Source organism: Mobula birostris, chromosome 10 (genome assembly GCF_030028105.1).
Source record: "Mobula birostris isolate sMobBir1 chromosome 10, sMobBir1.hap1, whole genome shotgun sequence".
Lineage (NCBI taxonomy): Eukaryota > Metazoa > Chordata > Chondrichthyes > Myliobatiformes > Myliobatidae > Mobula > Mobula birostris.
In genome coordinates this window covers 39,500,608-39,523,685 of record NC_092379.1, presented here as the reverse complement: position 1 = coordinate 39,523,685, position 23,078 = coordinate 39,500,608, and the positions used below count along the sequence as shown (strand labels likewise).

General features: G+C 44.2%; 1 protein-coding gene across 1 annotated transcript in view; it reads right to left on the bottom strand.

The window, feature by feature from the left end:
- LOC140203608 (serine/threonine-protein phosphatase 2A 65 kDa regulatory subunit A beta isoform-like) overlaps positions 1 to 23,078 on the bottom strand; it is a 96,324-nt gene that overhangs the window by 58,829 nt on the left and 14,417 nt on the right. Inside the window, exons 3-6 of the mRNA XM_072269656.1 lie at positions 5,430 to 5,587; positions 4,238 to 4,368; positions 3,500 to 3,579; positions 581 to 690 (exon numbers count right to left, since the gene is read on the bottom strand). Of these exons, the coding sequence (XP_072125757.1) occupies positions 581 to 690; positions 3,500 to 3,579; positions 4,238 to 4,368; positions 5,430 to 5,587 (479 nt within the window). The remainder of the gene's footprint in view (positions 1 to 580; positions 691 to 3,499; positions 3,580 to 4,237; positions 4,369 to 5,429; positions 5,588 to 23,078) is intronic.

Genomic DNA, 23,078 nt, shown 5'->3' with positions numbered 1-23,078 from the left:
AGTACAGAGAAGGTTTATAAGGATGGTGCCAGGACTGGAGGACCTGAGTTATGAGGGAAGATTGTATAGGTTAGGCCCTTATTGCTTGGAACATAGAAGATTGAGAGGAGATTTGACAGAGGTATGAAGGATCTAGGGTAAATGCAAGCAGATTTTTGCCACTTAGGTTGGGTGGGACTACAACCAGAGGCCATGGTTTAAGAGTGAAAGGTGAGAGGTTTAAGGGGAACATGAGGGGGGAATTTCTTCACTCAGAAGGTGGTGAGAGTGTGGAATGAGCTACATACTTTTCAAAAACTTGTGAACGTCAGAAGCAATATAGCAATGCAAAGGGCCTTAAGAATAAGTTGAGGGTGATATGAAGGATCTTCCAGCAATGGAACAGAAACAAAAAGAATAAAGCTAGATCAAGTCCTTTGAATAACCATATACTTAATTTCCTCAACAGTTTTCCAAATTAAACAATGAATATTGTGGATAGCAAATTGATTTTGGAGTAGTATATACAGACAACTTTCTTATTGCCCTAATCAAAGACTGGCAGGACAGTCAAGGTAAGAAGGTATAACAATAATCTTACCTCTAGTTTTTTACTGAGTCTGGCCTCCTGTGCCTTCAATCTCTCCTCCTGATACTTTTCATGCACTTCCTTCAATTTGTCTACACTAGATCTCTTGGCAGATGCTGTCCCTGTTAGGGATGCAATCAAATCAAAGTTATAATAGGTAGTAGCTTCCAATTCAACCAATTCTTTATCATTCAAAATATACACCTCAGCAGGGAGAAATCAACTAACAATTTTACTTAGTTTCTATTCATTTATCGCTACCTGAAGCTTAAGTTTCCAATTAAAATCTATCTGATTCAATGCAGTAATAGCTGCCAGAATTAATTGGAAACTCTCACATACCATTTTGTTTTGTTTATCACACATGTACTGAGAGCCCCAGTCTTAGAACACATACCGACTAACACATGTAGGGTTCTTGGTAATGTTAACTGCTAAGGCTAATGAAATGGCGTCTCTGTAATGCTAACTGCTGATGTAATAGTTTCTCTGTAGCTGCGATATTTGGGTTTTAACTACAGATAACAGGGAACTAACCAAACGAGAGACACATTATTCTATCTTGTTTGTCTGGGAACCGAGCTTTTGTGGTTTTTCGGTCGAGGCGAGTGAGGAGGTAGAACGAGTGTGGGGAGTGCCCGGTGATCACCGGACGGAGTCTACGGGAATTCGAGGGTCCAGCGGTTGGCAACGTTTCGGCGGAGGTCATTGAGGAGGAACACCGGAGGCGTGAGCTCCAAAGATTTTTGTGCACAAACTGTTAACTTTAACAAGAGTGGCGTCTTTGTCTTTTATATTTGGTTTCTCTACTAACCACACAACAAAATAAGGGTTATAAAGGCCATGTGTCAGTTTGCCATCACCGTGAAGGCCGACGAAAAGGAAAGGGCGGATCGAGCAGTGGATCATTTGGGGGCTTCTGATGATGCCCTACCTCCAGTTTACTGTAACCTGACTGCTCTGAAGAGCAAGCAGCTGCCGGAATTGAGTTCTGGAGGAGTGGCAGCTGCTCAGTGAGGTGATCCGGGCACTGGCACTATCTGGTATGTATTTGGAAAGGGGGATATGGCGCAGGCGGAGAAGACAAAACCAGCTTCAGTACCTCCATTACTGAGAGAATAGCCTCGTTTGAAGTTAAAGAACCAAATTTTATACCGGCCATGTCAGCCCCGGACCGACCTCGGCGTTGCCAGCTGGTTCTGCCTGAGAAGTATCGGAGCATTGCGTTGAGTTCACTTCATGATGATTCTGGACATTTGGGGGTGGACAAGACCTATGGTTTTTCTGGCCCTGAATGAAGTTGGAGGTTGAAGAGGACTGCAAGTCGTGCATTCGCTGCATACGCTGGAAGACACTGCCTGTGCAGGCAGCTCCTCGGTCATACCTGCAGAGTGCAGGGCTCCTGGACCTGGTGTGTATGGATTTCCTGTCTATAGAACCCGATGCCAGCAACACGGACCACTACACTGGATATGCTCAGGCTTTTCCTATCAAGGACCAGAAGGCGACTACGGTGGCAAAAGTGTTATGGGAGAAGTATTTCATGCATTATGGCCTTCTCCAGGCGGATACATAGCGACCAGGGATGGGACTTCGAGAGTAGACTCATCTACGAGTTACTGGGCATGCTGGGAGTTGAGAAATTGAGGACCATGCCCTATCACCTGCAGGGCAATCCCCAGCCTGAGAGGTTTAAGCTTGGGACCCTGGAGATCAGCAAGGAGAGCAGGTGGAGTTAACATATCGGGCATCTGGTTCACTGTACCCGAAATGAAGCTACTGCGTGCACGCCATATGCAGGAAGCCAAGGCGTTACTAGTGAAGGCTTGAAACATGGATTGTCCCATATAACTGCTGAAAAGGCATGTTTAATTGGGGCCCATGCAACTGTCCGAGGCTTCACCTTTAGTTTGGAGAAAGTGGGAGAAACCTAAGTCAAACTTGAGAGTAAGAACTAGTTCTACCAGGTGAGGAAAGATGGTGATGAAGGGGAACTGATGAGGTCTGTTGTCTAGAAAGAAGCAGAACATTAAGGACTTCCTGGAAGGGGATGAAAATGTATAAACACTAAACCCATAGTGAAAATAAAGTGATCTGGGCCAAGTAACTGAAAGTGATTGAAGTGATGGAGAGATTGCAGACCAGATAATGTTCTAAGTGTCGGTTGCCAGAAAAACATTGGCAAGAACTGGAGGAAGAACACTTCCTACTTCTTTTTAAAATTGGGACTACATTATCTGTTACATTGATAAAACCAGACAGGCTTCCGGTTACCATTGCATCTCTATTGGTAGAGTAATCCTTCAATACCGTACCATATGAATAGCCTGGATTGTGGGAGCCCAGGTCGGTCTTACAAGAGATAATGTTAAGCCTGGAAAATTGTAGCTATGGAGGAAAGATTGGATAAGCTTGGGTTGTTTTCTAGTCTTGAGATGTATAAAATTGGGAGGATCAAATGGCAGAAATGAGAAGGGCTTATTTCCTGAACAGGGGGATTAAAAAAAAACTGAGGTCCATCGTAACTGCTAGTAGTATTAAAAGTATTTTCACTCAGAGGATGGTAGAGGGATCTGAAATACTTCCAAGGCATAAATTCCCCTCATATTTAAAAAGTAAATGAATATCTGAAGCGCTGTGATCAACTGGGCTACAGAGCCTGAGGTAGGACGTGGAATTAGAATGGGTAGCTCTTTTCTTGACCATCACAGATGCAATTCCCAACATATTTATTTTTATGGTTCTATGAGCTTGGCTTAGGAAATAGGCAGGTAGGTTTTATTTTTAGAAACACAATTTAGTTGTTCAACTAATTTTTAAAAGTGTTTATACTTGTAAACTTTCAACTTAAAAAACTTTCTTTTATCAAGTGTTTTTGGAATGTGTCATCTCAGGTGTTTACAGAGAGAACATTTTGAGATGCAGACGTACCCTTTTTAACAAAGCAACTCAATGACACATTAGATCCTTCACCCTCAGGAAGCGATTTCCAGCTCTTTTCAGATTCAGCCCTGAAAACAAAAAGCAGAAAACTAATTTTGAGCTTAAGAGCTTGGCAGATAAATATCATATTGTCTTTGGAATTTTGCAGTGACGAAGGATCGCAGATCGACATTGTAGACTGCTTTTCTTTTCACAAATTCTGCCTGATTCCGTGCGTGTTACAGCAAGCTACTCACAACATTTCTGAGCCAAATCCCACAGACTCAGGAGCACAGCAAATTTCACAGATTATCATTAAACTGCAGAATAGAATGAATTATGTCACTGGATGGAACAATCAGCTCTTGAAAGAAAACCTGCTAGAAATTTAGTAAACTTTTTGAAAACAGAAATCAAAATATCGCAGGTGCTGGAAATGTAAAGAGAATGAAAAAATATTCAGCAGGTGAAGCAGTGTCTAAAAAGAGAGAAACAAAATTACTGAAATAATATTTCAAAAGTCACTGTCATTGTTTCATGCTCCACCTCCTCAGTAGAAAATACTGTACTACTCTTTAAAGAAGTCTGCTAAATAAATGAACAACAGTCACGTGCAACCTAATTTAAAAATAAGTACTTTCAATAGGGGAGAAGGTATCCCATTATGTTTAACTTATAAAACAGTGACACTACCAATATTCTGAGAAGTCCTTTTCCAACTAAGGCTGTATTGCCCAGTGACATTACCTTTGTAGAGAAAGTGGTTCAGCCTTGGGCTTCTCAGCAGCAATGGAGGAAGGGGTTTTGATTTGTGGTTTGGTGGAACTGGACACTTTGCTTAGTTTTGCTGGAGTCCTTTTAATCGATTCATCACAGGACTGGTAATACAAGAGAAAGAAAACGGTGAAATGTTCAAAGGTTCATTTTATTGTCAAAGTATGCACGTACAACTCTGATACTTGTCTTCTCCAGATAGCCCTGAAATACAGAAAGACCATGAGAGTTGATGAAAGAAAAGACACCAACTCTCCCCACCATCAGTACGACAAAGAAAAGAAACAATAACAATCCCCGACCCCCTCGCCTGCAAAACAGACCAGTCACAGTAACATCGAAACCCCCAACCCCACCTTACACACAAAATATTTACAGCTCACCCACCCACCAACCAGCCACAATTAACAAAACACCAAAACCTGAAGGAAACCAATATGAAGTACAGTCCAAAATTCACATATGTCTCAGGATATTGGAAACAGCTTTCCATCGGCATACGAAGACAGTGGCTGCAAACTCAACAAATCAGCAAAAGCATTTTCAACTTAATCAATCCAATTTTAGTTGGTAAATTAATCAAGGCTGACAACTGAAAATATTCAGAGGATGGCAAATCAATTTGGCTAAATGCTGTAAAAAATAAATTGTAAAGACTGCAACAATCCAGATTTCCCCAAACTTTCAGAAAGCATTGCCTCCTGCTGCTTTAACATAGCAGATACAAAGCAGGAGAATAGCAGCAACTGGGGAAAGACAACCGAACGCACTATTGAATGCTACATACTTTTCAAAGACTTTTGAAAGTCAGAAGCAATATAGCAATGCAAAGGGCCTTAAGAATGAGTTGAGGGTGATATAAAGGATTTTCCAGCAATGGAACAGAAACAAAAAGAATAAAGGTAGATCAAGTCCTTTGAATAATCATGTACTTAATTTCCTCAAACACCAGGAAATCTGCAGATGCTAGGATTTCAAGCAACACACATAAACATTCACCAGCAACTTTGATGTGTGTTACTGAATTTCCTCAACAATTTTCCAAATTAAAAAATGAATATTGTGGATAGCAAATTGATTTTGGGGTAGTATATACATACAACGTTCTTATTGCCCTAATCAAAGACTGGCAGGGCAGTCAAGGTGAGTACGCCGACAATCTTACCCTTAGTTCGTTAATGAGACTGACCTCCTGTGCCTTCAATCTCTCCTTCCGAAGCTTCTGCCCTTTCTTCAATTTGTTTACAATAGGTTTATGTTTCCTCAGATCATCTTTAGGTGCATGAATCCTGCCCTCGATATCACTCTGCTCAGATGCTTTCTCTGTTCAGGATGCAATCAAATCAAAGTTATAATAGGTAATAGCTTCCAATTCAACCAATTATTTATCATTCAAAATACATACCTCAGCAGGGTGAAATCAACTAACAATTTTACTCAGTTTCTATTCATTTATTGCTACTTGAAGCTTAAATTTCGAATTAAAATCCACCTGATTCAATGCATTAATAGCTGCCAGAATTAAATGGAAACTCTCACATACGATTTTGTTTTGTTTATCACACATGTCCTGAGATCCCCAGTGGCAGGAAATGCATTTTGATTTTGACACTGTCCTCCTGGTACCATTCTCCCGTAAATATAATCAAAAGCTGTCACTGTACAGTGCAATCAGATCCATAACTCACTAAATGCACTCTTATAGCTCAGAATACTACTAACACACAGCTGAGCAAGGCAATAGACTCTTAAATGTCTTCTTAATTGGCCCAGTAAGCCGACAGATGAAGGGCAAACAGGGAAGGAAAGAAATACTGATATCCCCCAAAATACCAATTACGCACATAAAGCCCCAACCTCGTCGGACACCGACCGGCCAGAGTCACGGCCTCGTTGGAGACGTGGCTCACACTCTCAACAGCAAATACAGTTGTGGACTCATTGAGATCATAAGCAGGGAAACATCAGGAAACAATTTAAATATAAAATTGGATTTTTAAAAAAATGGAAGCTAATGGTGAGCATTGCATCAATAGGCAGAGAAACACTTGCTGCAAAATAGATTACACGCAGCAGTTCACTAACCAAAGCTAGAACTCACTGACCACTGCTTTTAAACCTTTTCCTTTGTGTGGTACAAATCTTGCCAGTGTAGTTTTCACGTTGATTTCCAGAGTTCAATTTGATTCGGGCTATTTAATCCCACACCCTGTCAAATACAGCCTCATTAAAGGCAGTCACTCAAATCACCTGTAAATACTGCACTAACTCTGACCCTGGAAAGTCAAAATGGGCATGGGGGAACAGATTACTGAAGAGCAAATGTCCCTTAAGAGCACAGTTGGTGACACCTCCCATTACTTTTATGATAGGACAGTAATTAGCCAGATCGGATATACTCTGTTTTTGGTGGATAGAACGTAACTAGGGACATGTAGTTGCCACTGACAGACCTGTACTGGATATGCTTGGCATGCTAGGCATTTAGTTCTGAAGTGCAACTTTAAGCACGGCACATCAGAGGTTACCCATTTTCATTATTATTGCTGTTCCTGCTACTTGCTCATTCTTTGATTTGGCTGAAAACTACCATTATAACAGTGAGGACTTTGGGAGGAAGCACAGATGCATCATTCACTCAGTTCTTCGAGTTGAATATAGTTTCACAAAGTTCATTCCAGGCTCTGGTTTAATTGAAGGTGGGGATCTTCACTGGAGAAGTGTCCTCATGTTAGCTAACCTATCACCATCACGACTGTGTGATCCAGGGTGGCAGAACTTTGATCAGATCCATTGGTTGGGGAACTGCTGAACTCTTCATTGAAGATGAGAAAATCTGCAGATATAGGAAATCCAAAGTAATACCCAGAAAATGCTGAAGGAACTCAGCAGGCTAGGCAACAGCTATGGAAGAGAGTTAACAGTTGTGGAACAGTCCATGTTTCGAACCTAAATGGGCATCACTCCACAACTCTTCCTACGATACAAAGATAACTGCATTGGTCCTGCTTCCAGCACCCATGCTGAGCTCATCAATTTCCTCAACTTTCTCCAATTTCCACACTGCCCTCAACTGGCCCACTTCTGACACCTCTCACCCCTTTCTCGATCCCCGTCTCCATCTTTGGAGACAGTTTATCTGCTGATACTCTTTACAAACCCACTGACTCTCACAGCTCTCTGGACAAGACGTCTTCCCACCCTATCACTTGCAAAAATGCCATTCCCTGGCCTCAGTTCCTCCATCTCCACTGCATCTGCTCCCAGAATGAAGCTTTTCATTCCAGAACAACTGAGATATCCTCCTTCTTCAAAGAAAAGGGCTTCCTTTCCTCCACTATCAACGTAGCCCTCAACCACATTGCACAAATCACCCTGAACCCTTCCACCTGCCGCCACACGAAGGATAGGGTTCCTCTTGTCCTCACCTATCACCACACAAGCCTCTGCATCCCACACGTAACTCTCTGCAACTTCTGCTATCTCCAAAGGGAGCCCACCACCAAGCACATCTTTCCGTAGGAATCACTCCTTACACGACTCCCTTGTCCACTCATCCCTCCCCACTGATTTCCCTCCTGGCACTTATCCTTGCAAGCAGAACAAGGGCCACACCTGCCCCTACACCTCCTTCCTCACTACCATTCAGGGCTTCAAACAGCCCTTCCACGCCAGGCGACACTTCACCCGTGAGTCTGTTGGGATCACCTATAGTATCTAGTGTTGCCTCCTATATATTGATCAGACCAGACTGGGAGACATTTGTCAAGCAGCTTCGCTCCATCTGCCACAAAAAGCGGGATTTTCCGGTGGCCAGCCATTCCAACTCTACTTTCCATTCCATTATGTTAGCCCATGGTCTCCTGTCACTGTGAGGCCACCCTCAGGTTGGAGCGGCAAAGAGCTTATTTTTTGTTTGGGTGATCTCCAACCTGATGGCACAAACGTCAATTTCTCAAACTTCCAGTAGCTGCCTCCTCCTCCTCTCCATTCGTTTCCCTCTCTCACCTCATCTCCTTACCTGCCCATCACCTCCCACTGGGGCTCCTCCTCCTTCCCTTCTTCAATGGTCCTCTGTCCTCTCCTATCAAATACCCCCTACTCTAACCCTTTACCCCTTTCACCAATCAACTTCCCAGCTCTTTACTTTAACCGCTCCACCTCTCCCAGTATCACCTATCACCTGCCAACTTGTATCTCTTCCTTCCTTTCCCCCACCTTCTTTTTCTGACTCCTTCTTCCTTCCGTTCCAGTCGTGAAGGTTTTCGGCCTGAAACATCGATTGTTTACTCTTTTCCTTTAATGCTGTCTGGCCTGCTGAGTTCCTCCAGCATTGTGTGTGATGCATCTGTTTACTGCATGCTGCTTTTGCCATTTAACAAGCTGATGGTTCTGTGTAGCAGCTCTATTCAGTTCAGATCCACCCAATGCAACTTGTAAAACTTCTTTCTATACTCACCACTGAACTGGCATTGGTCCCTAGCTTGATAGTAATGGTCAAAAGGAGTGATAGACCAGGCCTCGAGATTACAGTTTGCAGCTGAATACAATTCTGCTGATATGGACAATTGCAACCCTTCATGAGCAACTAGATTTACTGAGACTCTCCCATCAGTACTGAGCTGTAATGTTAGCTGTGCTTACATGGAATTCTGTGAGTACCTACCGAGTATAATACTGAAAAGCTCACACATAGCTGTCAGAAACTTCATACCTGATTGTGTCATGGATACAGATTCGTCAGACGAGCTGCAGGATCCTTGGCATGACTGTAAACTAGGGCTGGTGTTAGTCTTTCTATCAGCTTCGTTTGATGAAGGGGCACTGTCTTCTGAGGAAGCAGACTGCACAAGGGCAAGAGAATGGAAATAGATTAGTTCCCGAGCTGTTAGTATTTTCTGATTTGATAAAATAAAGATTAGATGGGCAGGAAGCTTGCAAACATTTAACATCCAGCAACTTAAATTCTGTACATCCGTCCACTGGATTGCCCCCTCCCTGCCCTTTCAATGCATCCCATTATATCCTTCCATATATTTCACTAACCTGCTGCAACCTATTAGCCCAAACCCTCAAAGTTTAATGTTCATCTCAAACATGTTACCCTTGAAAGAATCACACAAGAAATTCCCAGCCTTTTCTTTGTGCCCAGTGATCTCATTTAGACCCTGCCATAGTCTACTGGCATCCCTTTGGTTAACCTGGGCTTCCAACTCGGCTCGATATTGCCTCTTGGCACCCCTAATGGCTTTCCGGAGTTCACGCCTGGATTCTGTGTAGCCACTGGTATCCCCGGACCTAAAAGCCGCAGCTCCAGCCTTTAAAAGGGATTTGACCTCATAATTCATCCATGGTTTCCAGTTAGGGAATACCCGGATCGTCTTGTGAGACACACAGTTCTCCGTGCATTTCCAAAGAAGTCTGTGACAGCTGAGGCATACTCATTGAGGTTAGCTGCCGAGTCCTTGAATACCTGGTCCATTTCCGACACCTCCCTCCCCTTTCTAGATCTTTCTGTCTCTATCTCTAGAGACAGCTTATCTACTGATGCCTACTATAAGCCTACAGACTCTCACAGCTATCTGGTCTATTCCTCTTCTCACCCTGTCTCTTGAAAAAATACCATCCCCTTCTCGCAAATCCTCCATCTCCGCCGCATCTGCTTTCAGGATGAGGCTTTTCATTCCAGGACGAAGGAGATGTCCTCCTTTTTTAAAGAAAGGAGCTTCCCTTCCTCCACCATCAACTCTGCTCTCAAACGCATCTCTGCCATTTCACGCACATCTGCTCTCACCCCGTCCTCCCACCACCCCACTAGGGATAGGGTTCCCCTTGTCTTCACCTACCACCCCACCAGCCTCCAGGTCCAACAAATAATTCTCTGTAACTTCCGCCAGCTCCAACGGGATCCCACCACTAAGCACATCTTTCCCTCCCCCTCCGCTTTCCACAGGGATGGCTCCCTACGCGACTCCCTTGTCCATTCGTCCCCACCATCCCACCCCACCGATCTCCCTCCTGGCACTTATCCTTGTAAGCGGAACAAGTGCTACACACGCCCTTACACTTCCTCCCTTACCACCATTCAGGGCCCCAGACAGTCCTTCCAGGTGAGGCGACACTTCACCTGTGAGTCGGCTGGGGTGGTATACTGCGTCCCGTGCTCCCGATGCAGCCTTCTATATATTGGTGAGACCCGACGCAGACTGGGAGATCGTTTCGCTGAACACCTACGCTCTGTCCACCAGAGAAAGCAGGATTTCCCAGTGGCCACACATTTTAATTCCATGTCCCATTCCCATTCCCATTCCGATATGTCTATCCATGGCCTCCTCTACTGTAAAGATGAAGCCGTACTCAGGTTGGAGGAGCAACACCTTATATTCCGACTGGGTAGCCTCCAACCTGATAGCATGAACGGTGACTTCCCTAACTTCCGTTAATGCCCCACCTCCCCCTCGTACCCCATCCATTATTGCCCATCCTCTGGGCTTCCCCCCTCCCCCTTTCTTTCTCCCTAGGCCTCCTGTCCCATGATCCTCTCATATCCCTTTTGCCAATCAGCTGTCCAGCTCTTGGCTCCATCCTTCCCCCTCCTGTCTTCTCCTATCATTTCGGATCTCCCCCTCCCCCTCCCACTTTCAAATCTCTTACTAGCTCTTCCTTCAGTTAGTCCTGACGAAGGGTCTCGGCCCAAAATGTCGACTGCACCTCTTCCTATAGATGCTGCCTGGCCTGCTGTGTACACCAGCAACTTTTATGTGTGTTAATTAATTAGGTGCTGATTGCATCGTCTCTGATCTGGGCCGACATTTACATGCCAGGCGGCACCTAATTAATTAGCTTGTTTATTTCAGCACTTTTCTGGGTGCGTTCCGGCTATCGCTGCACCACTGCATGCTTTGCGGATCAGTAGCGGTCCGCGGACCGGAGGTTGGGGACCACTGATGTACAGCGTAGTTTCACTTAGCAGAGTCAAGAAGACAGCCAGCATGCTGGAACGTTCACACATCTTTCTATCATACAGTTCTTTGTAAGCACTCAAAACATCCTGCAAACCTGCCCTGAACCTACGTGCCCTTTCAAAGTTAAAGTCATACTTTTCTGCAATCATTGCAGCATTGTCAATTGTAGCGAAAATCTCACGCAGTTCAAAGCTATGGCAGCTTAATGCTGAGATGCTGAGTGTAGTTCCCGGGGAAGAAGCTTGGCTTTTCGCCACTCTTGCAGCTCCGGGTGCACGCTGCCTCTATAACGGCTGGCTGCAAAACTAAACGCTGAACGCTTTCACTTTTCGCTGCTCAGGGTGCGCGCTGCCTCTATAACGGCTCGCTTCACAAGAAATGCTGAACGCTATTTTCACCACTCTCGCTGCTCGGGGTGCATGCTGCATTTTTTTGTAACAGTGAAAACACCTTCTTGTCAGCGAAAACCGGTAACTAATTTGGTCTTTCATAACAGCGAGGAGTCGTAAAGTGAACGTTCAAAAAATGGGGGCCAGCTGGACACTGAACACTTGCTGACAAGTTTGGAATTACCTGAGATCTTTCCTCTTCATCCTGCCTGAGCAAGCATCTGGTCCATCTCAACCCCATTTTGTTCGGGAGTTATCACCTCTTTAGCTCTCTATTATTTCCTAGCTGAAGACTGAGACACAACAGTTTGTGCTTCTTATCTGATATCAACACCAAAATATTTCTCATGGTTTCTGATTTGGCCACTGTGATGTCATCAGCTATTGTGATGTCATCAGCCACTGTGATGACATCAGCCATTGTGATGTCATGACCCACTGTGATGACATCAGCCACTGATTAAAACTAATTAAAACATGCTATCCCAAATATTTGAAGCACTTCATTATTTGAACCTTCCCATCATTGATTATAATCATTGGCCACAAATTTCAGTTGGGGTGGGTCTTGTGATTTATTGAATGAAACAGTTGTGTCTGACAGACTTTTTGTTCCAATGTACACAGAAAAGAAAACGACACAGAATTACATTCGTGATCCCAGTGCATTAATATTCACCTCTTTGGGCAAGTTAGGATTAAAAAAAAGAAATCACTCTAAATTGTTCTCCGAGGCAAAAGAATAATAAGGGGAAAGTTGACATTTGTCCGTACAATTGGCTTTAATTGATTCCTAATCTAAATTACCTTCCCACCAATGGTTAGCCAAATAGCCTCACACCTCCTCCCTGCAGGAAGCAAAGAATCTTTAAAATATAGAAATGGTCTTTGAGGAAAACAAATCCTGGCACTTCTAGAAGAATTGCCAACTGAAGAAAACTCAATTCTACCATTGACTTGTTTCCAAAATGCATCAGGCTTGTTTAGATGTTCCTTTGCAAACTTCTGATGCTGAAATTTGTGGTAACGATGCAGGAAAAGTTTTCTTCTGATGACTCTTCCATGAAGGTCATATTTCTTCAGTGTCGCTGCACAGTAGAACAGTGCACCACCACTCCAGAGTCTGCTAAGTCTTCCTGAAGGTCTTTTGCAGTCAAACAGGGGTTTTCATTTGCCTTTCTGGCAATCCTATGAGTAGCTCTCTTGGAAAGTTTTCTTGGTCTTGCAGACCTCAACTTGACCTCCACCATTCCTGCTAACTGCCATTTCTTAATTACGTTACGAACTGAGGAAACGGCTATCTGAAAATGCTTTGCTATCATCTGATAGCCTTCTCCTGCTTTGTGGACATCATTTATTTTAATTTTCAGAGTGCTAGGCAGCTGCTTAGAGGAGCCCATGGCTGCTGATTGTTGGGACAAGGTTTGAGGAGTCAGGGTATTTATAAAGCTTTAAAATTTGCATCACCTGGCCTTTCCTAACGATGACTGTGAACAAGCCATAACCCTAACAAGCTAATTAAGGTCTGGAACCTTGGTAAAAGTTACCTCTGAGCTCAAATCTTTTGGGGTGCCTAAACTTTTCAATGGTGCTCCTTTCCTTTTTTTCACTCAAAAATTGTACAAAACCAAAATAATACACTAATCTCGCTCAATATGTTGAAAAGAATGTTTCATCTTCAACGTTATGATTTTTGGAGATCAGTTCATCTTCTACTCACTTAACTATTCACAGTAACAGAAATTTTGACCGGGGTGCCCAAACGTTTTCCTGCCACTGTATGTCAATTTAGGCAGCTGCAGGTACCATGATGTTTACTTCTGCATAGACTGCAAGTCAACGTTATTTTTTTTTCAATAATATTACTGGTATTGTGAAAATGGTATTCTTCACCATCCACTTCAAGGTTCGACATGTGTGTTTAGAGATGCTCTTCTGCACACCACTGTTGTAACGTGAGGTGATTTGAGTTACTGTCACCTTCCTGTCAGCTTGTACCAGTCAGTTGTCGTTTTGGGCCAAGATGCTTCATCAGGACTAGAAAAAAAAGATGAGATCAGAGTAAGAAGGTGGGGAAGACGTACAAGGTTGTGGGTGATAGGTGAAACCAGGAGATGGGAAGTGGTGAGGTAAAGAGCTGAGAAATTGGTGAAAGAGATAAAGTGCTGGAGAAGGGGGAATCTGATAGGAGAGGACAGAAGGCCATGGAAGAAAGGGAAGGGGGAAGAGCACCAGAGGGAGGTGATGGGCAGGTAAGGAGATAAGGTGAGGGAGCAAAATGTGAATGGAGAATGGTGAAGTGGGGGGGTCATTACCAGAAGCAGGAGAAATTGATGTTGATGCCATCAGGTTGGAGGCTACCCAGACGGAATAAGGAGTTGTTCCTCCAACCCGAGTGTGGCCTCATCGCAGCAGTAGAGGAGGCCATGGACCAACATGTTGGAATGGGAATGGGAGGTAGAATTAAAATTGGTGGCCACCAGGAGAAGTGCCACAGCTGCCCCTGGATCTCCTCCCTCACTACCATTCGGGGCCCAAACAGTCCTTCCAGGTGAGGCAACATTTCACCTGTGAGACCCGGCCCAGATTGGGAGACCACTTTGACGAGCACCCACAGTCCATTCAGCAGAAGAAACCAGGACCTCTTGATGGCCACCAATTGACCTGGATGAGGAAGTGGAGGATTAGGTTAGTAAATTTGCTGATGACACAATGGTTGGCGGGGTTGTGGATAGTGTGGATAGCGGGACATTGATAGGATGCAAAACTGGGCTGAGAAGTGATAGATGAAGTTCAACACAAATAAGTGAGAGGTGGTTCATTTTGGTAGGTCAAATATGATGACAGAATATAGTATGAATGGTAAGGCTCTTAGCAATACGGTGACCTTTTATCCAATATTTTCATTTAATTATTTATTACTCTTTCAGTCTTTTTTTCAAAGTTTTAGATTTCATCAGAAAGTCTTTCTTTCTTTCTTGATCGTATCCTGAAAATGGACTGCCCAGTCCTCTTTTTTTTTGTTTCTTTAGTGTAGTGGGTTCTTTTTCCTTTTCATTTAAAACCCAATGTTTTTTCCTTTCTCTTCATAAACTGCTAAGACAATTGTTATTTTCATTTTTTATTATATATTTTATACTAGTTTAACAATATCTATGATTTTGACAATGTCTATCTTAATCTTGGATTATATTGTTACCGATATATATATTTGAATGAATTCTCCTCTTGATTTGTATTTAAGCTTTTTTTAAATCAATGAAAAGATTAATGAAGAAAAAGACTCTTGGCAGTGTGGGGGATCAGAGGGATCTTGGGGTCCGAGTCCATAGGATACTCAAAGCTGCTGTGCAGGTTGGCTCTGTGGTTAAGAAAGCATACAGTGTATTGACCTTCACCAACCGTGGGATTGAGTTTAGAGCCGAGGGGTAATGTTGCAGCTATATAGGACCCTGGTCACACCCCACTTGGAGTACTCTGCTCAGTTCTGGTCGCCTCACTATAGGAAGGATGTGGAAAGCATAGAAAGGGTGCAGAGGAGATTTATAAGGATGTTGCCTGGATTGGGGAGCATGACTTATGAGAATAGGTTAAGTGAACTCGGCCTTTTCTTCTTGGAGCGACGGAGGATGAGAGGTGACCTGACAGAGGTGTATAAGATGATGAGAGGCATTGATCGTTTGGATAGTCAGAAGCTTTTTCCCAGCTAGCATGAGAGGGCACAGTTTTAAGGTGCTTGGAAGTAGGTACAGAGGAGATGTCAGGGCTAAGCTCTTTATGCAGAGAGTGGTGAGTGCGTGGAATGAGCTGCTGGCGATGGTGGTGGAGGTGTTCTAAGAGTAAAGTTAAGAGTAAATTGCTAAGTTCTAAGAGTAAACCTAGCAATTATCAGCCTGTGAGTTTGACGTCAGTGGTGGGTAAGTTAATGGAAAATATTCTTAGAGATGGTATATATAATTATCTGGATAGACAGGGTAGCTGTTTAGGAACAGTCAACATGGATTTGTGCATGGAAGGTCATGTTTGACAGATCTTATTGAATTTTTTGAAGAGGTTACTTGAAAAGTTGACAAGGGTAAAGTGGTGGATGTTGTCTATATGGACTTCAGTAAGGCCTTTGACAAAGTTCCACACGGAAGGTTAGTTAGGAAGGTTCAATCGTTAGGTATAATATTTAAGTAGAAAAATGGATTTAACAGTGGCTGGATTGGAGATGTCAGAGAGCAGTGGTGGATAACTGTTTGTCAGGTTGGAGGCCGGTGACTAGTGGTGTGCTTCAGGGATCTGTACTGGGTCCAATGTTGTTTGTCATATACATTAATGATCTGGATGATAGAGTGGTAAATTGGATTAGTAAGTATGCAGATGATACTAAGATAGTTGGCATTTTGGATAATGAAGTGGGTTTTCAAAGCTTGCAGAGAATTTGGGCCAGTTAGAAGAGTGGGCTGAAAGATGGCAGATGGAGTTTAATGCTGATAAGTGTGAGGTGCTACATTTTGGTAGGACTAATCAAAATAGGACATACATGGTAAATGGTAAGGCATTGAAGAATGCAGTAGAACAGCGTGGTCTAGGAATAATAGTGCATAGTTCCCTGAAGGTGGAATCTCATGTGGATAGGATGGTGAAGAAAGCTTTTGGTATGTTGGCCTTTATAAATCAGAGCACTGAATATAGGAGATGGGATGTAATGTTGAAATTGTACAAGGCATTGGTGAGGCCAAAGTTGGAGTCTTGTGTACAGTTGTGGTCACCAAATTATAGGAAGGATGTCAACAAAATAGAGAGAGTACAGAGGAGATTTACCAGAATGTCACCTGGGTTTCAGCACCTAAGTTACAGAGAAAGGTTGAACAAGTTAGGTCTTTATTGTTTGGAGCGTAGAAGTTTGACCGGGGACTTGATAGAGGCATTTAAAATTATGAGGGGGATAGATAGAGTTGACTTGGATAGGCTTTTTCCGTTGAGAGTAGGGGAGATTCAAACAAGAGGACATGAGTTGAGAGTTAAGGGGCAAAAGTTTAGGGGTAACAAGAGTGGGAACTTCTTTACTCAGGGAGTGGTAACTGTGTGGAATGAGCTTCCAGTAGAAGTGGTAGAGGCAGGTACAATTTTGTCATTAAAAAAAAGTTTGATAGGTATATGGACAGGAAAGGAATGAGGGTTATGGGCTAAGTGCAGGTAGATGGGACTAGGTGAGAGTAAGCATTCGGCACGGACTAGAAGGGCCACGATGGCCTGTTTCCGTGCTGTAATTGTTATATGGTTATATGGAAAGCAGGAGATTGCGGCTGAGAGGAAAAATGGATCACCCATGATGAAATGGCAGAGTAGACTTGATGGGCCAAGTGGCCTAATTCTGATCTGCATCTTATGCTCTTAACCACATTCTCTACTACCCCTTTATAATCCCTCCTCAATCCTATCGCCCTCTTTCTGATCCCACACCAGTTCCCCACTACCCACAACACAATTGTGTCGCGTTCTGGTTGCCTCAGGATTGGAAAGGTGCAGAGGAGGTTTGTAAACGTAACTTTGCTGGATCAAATAACAACAGTACAAAAAGATCGTTACTTATCTTTCCACCCGTTTATTTCTTCGAGCTCAGCCGGTGAGTGAATTTGGACCCGACATCAGGGAGAGAACCTTTCTGATCTCCCCAGCAGTTCAACTAATTCACTGCCTGATGTCAGAATTGTCAGAGGTTATAAGGCCACCGATACAAAAGAACAATCAATTTGATAAGCATTCCAGCCAAGTCAATGGACTATGGATACAAAGAACAATCAGCTTGATAACCATTCCGGCCAAGTCAATGGACTATTGATACAAATGAACAATCAGTTTGATAACCATTCTCTTGGTTGACGTGCTAAGTCGTCTTAGGTGGGACGAATGATTTAATCTATGAGATGTGGATGATTTCAGCTGAGCTGACATCTTGTAGATGATTTACAGCTCAGCTCAAAGCAACCTCTCAGCTAAGTCAAGATTGGGAATTAAATATCCAAGGATATCAGGTTATACGGTATGATAGGCAGGAAGGTAAGGGAGGTGGGGTAGCGCTCTAAGGATGAGATCAGTGCGACAGTGAGAGACGATATAAGATCTAAGGAGCAGAACGTTGAGTCCATCTAGGTAGAGATTAGGAACAGTAATGGAAAAAAAATCCCTGGTGGGAGTTGTCGATCAGCCACCAAATAATCACATTACAGTGGCACAGGCAGTAAACAGAAATATCTCAGGCACGGGAGAATGGAACAGCAGTTATCATGGGAGACTAACTTGCACATAGATTGGGTGAATCAAGTTGGTCGAGACAGTCTTGTGGAGGACTTCATAGAACGCATAAATGATGGCTTTCTTGAACAGCGTGTTACTTAACCTGCAAGAGAATGTGTTATCTTAGATCTGGTCCTGTGCAATGAGAAAGGTAAGATTAGTGATCTTGTAGTTAGGGATCCTCTTGGAAAGAGTGATCACAGTATGACTGAGTTTCCCATACAAATGGAGGGTGCAAAAGTAGTCTGGGAATACAGGCTATATGGTGGAGCAGTGGAAGTCTTTCAAAGAGATTTTTCCCGGTGCTCAACAAAAGTATATTCCAGTTAAAAGCACGGACAGTAAGGGTGGGGAGAGCCAGTCTTGGATAACTGAGGAAATTAAAGAAGGTGTCAAACTAAAAGCGTGTGAATAGAAAGCCTCTAAGAGTAGTGGGAAACTGGAAGACTGGGAAAATTTCAAACAGCAACAAAGACCCATCAAGCAATTAATAAAGAAAGGGAATAAGGAAAGAAAATAAACTAAAATTCTCTGGACTGTGGGCAGGTTCTGGTGGATTAGAAGACGGCGAATGTCACGCCACAGTTCAAAAAATGACGTAGGCAAAAGCAGGTAACTACAGGTCAGTTAGTTTAACATCTGTAGTTGGAAAATGCTTGAAGCTATCATTAAAGAAGAAATAGCGAGGCATCTGGCAAGAAATGGATCCATCAGGCAGATGCAGCATGGATTCAGCAAAGGCAGATCCTGTTTGACAAACTTACTGGAGTTCTTTGAGGATATAACGAGCACAGTGGATAGAGGGGAACAGATGGACGTTATTTACTTGGATTTCTGGAAGGTGTTTGATAAGGTACTGCATAAAAGACTTATCCATAAGATAAGGATGCAAAGAGTTGGGGTGATGTATTAGCATGGATACAGGATTGGTTAACTGAAAGAAAGCAGAGTTCGGATGCATGGGTGTTACTCTGGTTGGCAATCAGTGGTGAGCAGTGGTGCCATATGGGTCGGTGCTGGGCCCGCAACTGTTCACAATATATATTAACCATCTCAAAGAGGGAACCAAGTGTAGTGTATCGCTTAAGTTTGCTGATGATACCAAATTGAGTGGAAAAGTAAATTGTGCAGAAGATACAGAGAGATACATATCGATAGGTTAAGTGAGTGGGCAAGGGTCTGGCAGATGGGGTACAATGTTGGTAAATGTGAGGTCATCCACTTTGTTAGGAAAAATAGAAGAGCAGATTATTATTTAAACGGTGAAAATTTCCAGCATACTGCTGTGCTGAGGGACTTGGGAGTACTTGTGCATGAATCACAAAAGGTTAGTTTGCAGGTGCAGCAGGCTATCACAAAAGCAAATGGAATACAGTATTGGCCTTCATTACTAGAGGGACTGAATTGAAGAGCGGGGAAGTTATGCTGCAACTGTACAGGGTACTGGTGAGGCTGCACCTGGAGTACTACATGCAGTTCGGGTCTCCATACTTGAGGAAGGATAGACTGGCTTTGGAGGCAGTTTGATGGTCAGGTTGGGATTGGTGCGGGGAGAGTAGAGGGCAGTGCATTCAGTGGAGGAGTGAAGGAGTGATGAAGTCGATGTCCCGTCGGCAATTCGAGATGAGAAGATCCAGAGCAGGCAGAGAACCAGAGCGGGGAGTCCAAGGAGAGGAGGAGGTGAGTGAGGGTAATTTCAGAGATGTGAGAGCGGATCGTTTACACAGAGAGTGGTGGGTGCCTGCGGTGGTGGTAGAGATAGATGCATTAGAGATTTTTAAGAGACGTTTAGATAGGCACATGAATGTGAGGAAGATGGGAGGATATGGACATTGTGTAGGCAGGAGAGATGAGCTTAGTTAGCTATCTGATTACTAATTTAATTGTTCTGGCACAACATTGAGGGCCGAAGGGCCTGTTCCTGTACTATACTGTTGTATGTTCTATTAAAGGACTCCTGCCCTCAGCTGCAGGGATATCTTTGAAGGAACGTCGGAGGGTCACGCCAATGGGTCTTTTCACTGCTTTAGCCTTCAGCACAAGCAGGGCTTTGGTTCGGAGGTTGGGAACGTGAGCTGGATTTCAAGTTAGCAACCAAACCTGTTGGCAGATGTTTGCCCTGGCCAGACAGCTTGGTGTCAGCGTGAGTGAGAGAGAGGATTCCAGTCTTTCTGCATGTAAGGATGTAATGCTGAGGCTTTATAAGGCAGTAGTGAGGCCTCACCTGGAGTCTTGTGTGCATTTTTGGGCCCCTTATCTCAGAAAGGATGGACTGACATTGGATGTTTGAATAGGCAGCTCAGGCAACGCATCACCAAATAATTAGATAGGGCGTCAAAGGTTAAAGGGAAAATGGGTTTGAGAGGGAAATGGATCAGCCATGATGAAACGGCGGAGCAGACTCGATAGGCTGAAAGGCCTAACTCTACTCCAATGTCTTCAGTTCTTCCGGTCTTTCATATGGAGACTGTCCTCCAGTCGGCTGAAGGAGTCTGTTAATGAGCTAGACCTGGAGGTTCTGCATTGGTCGGAATGGACCATGGATGTTGTGTCCTAGCTGTCTACATGATGTGCAAGCCAAGGAAGTACAACACGGAGAGCAAGTTGTTGCCCACACAGCAGGCTAGCTCTCTCCACGCAGCAGATGAATGCAAAGGAATGGCAGAGGTCGATAGTTTGGCATCAGCCCAAAGCAACTTGTTTTAAGGCATCAGTAACCCACCTAGGTGCCTTCTCCTGTCAGTAGAAACGGTTCCGCCAATCTTAGTAGCTCAGCCAGACGTGAAGGCCAGGAGCTGGACTTGGTTGTCAGAAGCCTGCCCTGCCGTGCGATGTAATCATGTCTGCTCTATGCTGACCACAATTCTTTTTTTCCTGTACTGGTTTACGTATTAATAAACAGCCAGTAGGTGGAGATTGTGTCTCTCTCAGTCCATCAGGGTCAAGCATATTTTGCTTCCAACCCACAACACACACACCAAGTGCTGGAGGAACTCAGCAGGTCAGGCAGCAACTCTGCTGAGGAATAAAGAGTCGATGTTTCAAACCGAGACCCCCTCATCAGGACTGGAAAGGAACTGGGAAGAAGCCAGAATAAGACTGGGAGGTGGTGGGAGCATGGAGGGAAGGACTTCAAGCTGGCAGGTGATAGGTGAGACCAGGTAAGGGGGAAGATGGATAAAGTTAGAAGCTGGAAGTGTTTAGGTCAGGGGTTCCCAATATCCTAAAACCACAAGATATGGGAGCAGAATTAGACCATTAGTCTGCTCTGCATTTCATCATGGCTGATCCATTTTCCCTCTCAGCCCCAATCTCCTGCCTTCTCCTTTTATCCCTTCATGACCTGACCAACCTCTGCCTTAAATATACAAAAATACTCGGCCTTCACAGCTGACTGTGGCAATAAATGCCACAGATTCACCACTCTCTGGCTAAAGAACTTTCTTCTCATCTTCCTATTCATCTCTAAAAGGACACCTCACTATTATGAGGCTGTCCTCTAGTCTTAGACTCCCTACCATAAGAAACATCCTCTCCACATTCACTCTGAGACCCCTTGCTTAATTGTACTGGTCCATGGCAAGTAAAAGGTTGGGAACCCCTGGTAGAGGTGGAAGAGTTAAAGGGCTGAAGGAGGAGGAATCTGATGGGAGAGGAGAGTGGGCCATGGGAGAAGGGGGATTAGGAAGGGAAGAGGGTGAAGATGGGAAGGTCTTCATTGAGTTCACAACATCCAATCTGCTCTGGTACCACAGTATTTATGTGGGCTGTCCTGCTGAGACTCTGGACAATGTTGGCCCCTCCAGGACATTGACAGTTGGGTAATTCAGTGACGAAAGGGCTGACGAACACAGAGGTGTGTATTGGCGATGTAATACGGCTGTCTGAAGCCAGCTTGATAGTGAACCTTGGAAAAAATGAGTTCGGCCACACGAAGGTCACTTACCTGGGAATTGTGGTGACACAGGGGCAGCTGGCGGCGATGCAAGCTACGGTGCAGGCTATCGCTGACATCCCAACCCCGACAGACAAGAGGACCCTCAGAAGGCTCTTGGAGATGGTGGGGTACTGTAGGAAGTTTTGCAGTAACTCTGCGGTTACCACCCCTCCCCCTCCGACTAAGCCCTTGCGAGAGAAAACTAAGTCGGAATGGGACGACCCTTGTTATTGTGGTCCGGGACGAAACCCAATGAGAGGTACATTGATCGCAATTCATCAGTGTTTTTGGCCACTATGAAGTTTGCTAAGTTGGAGCCTGGTAAGAGGGATTATTAATAACACATATAAAAGGAACAGAAAATGTGATGGCTGACTGTCTGTCAGGTGTTGACAACTTCAAACTCGCTGTATTAGCCAAATAGCTGATAAAGATGTATATCTGTGTGTACCAAATAATGTATTCATGTTTGTAATTTTTACCCCCGGTAAAAATCCTTAAAGGGGGGAAGTGTGACAAGAATACACATAGATTAAGATGTAGCTGTCCTGTGCTGGCACCAGTGGGATCAGTAGTTGGTCTGCCACCTGTCTTCAGGAGAGAGAGAGATAAGGAAAACAATGGAGCAGCATTGGGAGATGTGTAATGAAGGGACGGGAGAGAGAGTAACAGAAGGAGAGAGCTGTCAAGATCGGCTCCCCCTTTGAACCCTGAACTGTTTGAAGTGATGGACAGGCGATACCCCAGCAGGGGGATAAAAAGGGACAGGTTCACTAAGGCAGCACACACACGACACCCGAGGTAACGAGACCCTGGAAGCGGTGCGTCTCTCACAAGTCGGTGGGAAGTTTTGGAAGGCCGGTTGCGGGACCAGGCCATAGACGCACAGGGCGGAAAGGCATGATCGGCGGGAACCTGGTGTGTGTCCACCCTTGCCTGGGTGCCGGGTTCACCGCAGAGAAACGATCGTATCTCGAAACGGAGGGGGTCACGGTCAGTGACCTCAGATGACATCACAAAGGGCTCGCCCGAAAGCTGACTGCGAAGGTCTGTGTGTGGAAGCCCTTTTGAATATTCATTCATTTTGCTCTCTCTCTCCTTCCCTCCACTGTCTGCGAACTGAACTGAACTAAACTGAACTGAACTTTGCGTCACTTTGAAACTGGGCATTTACCCCTAGACAACGATAGAGCTTGATTGATCCTGTTATCTTAATTCTGTGTACATGCATGTTTATC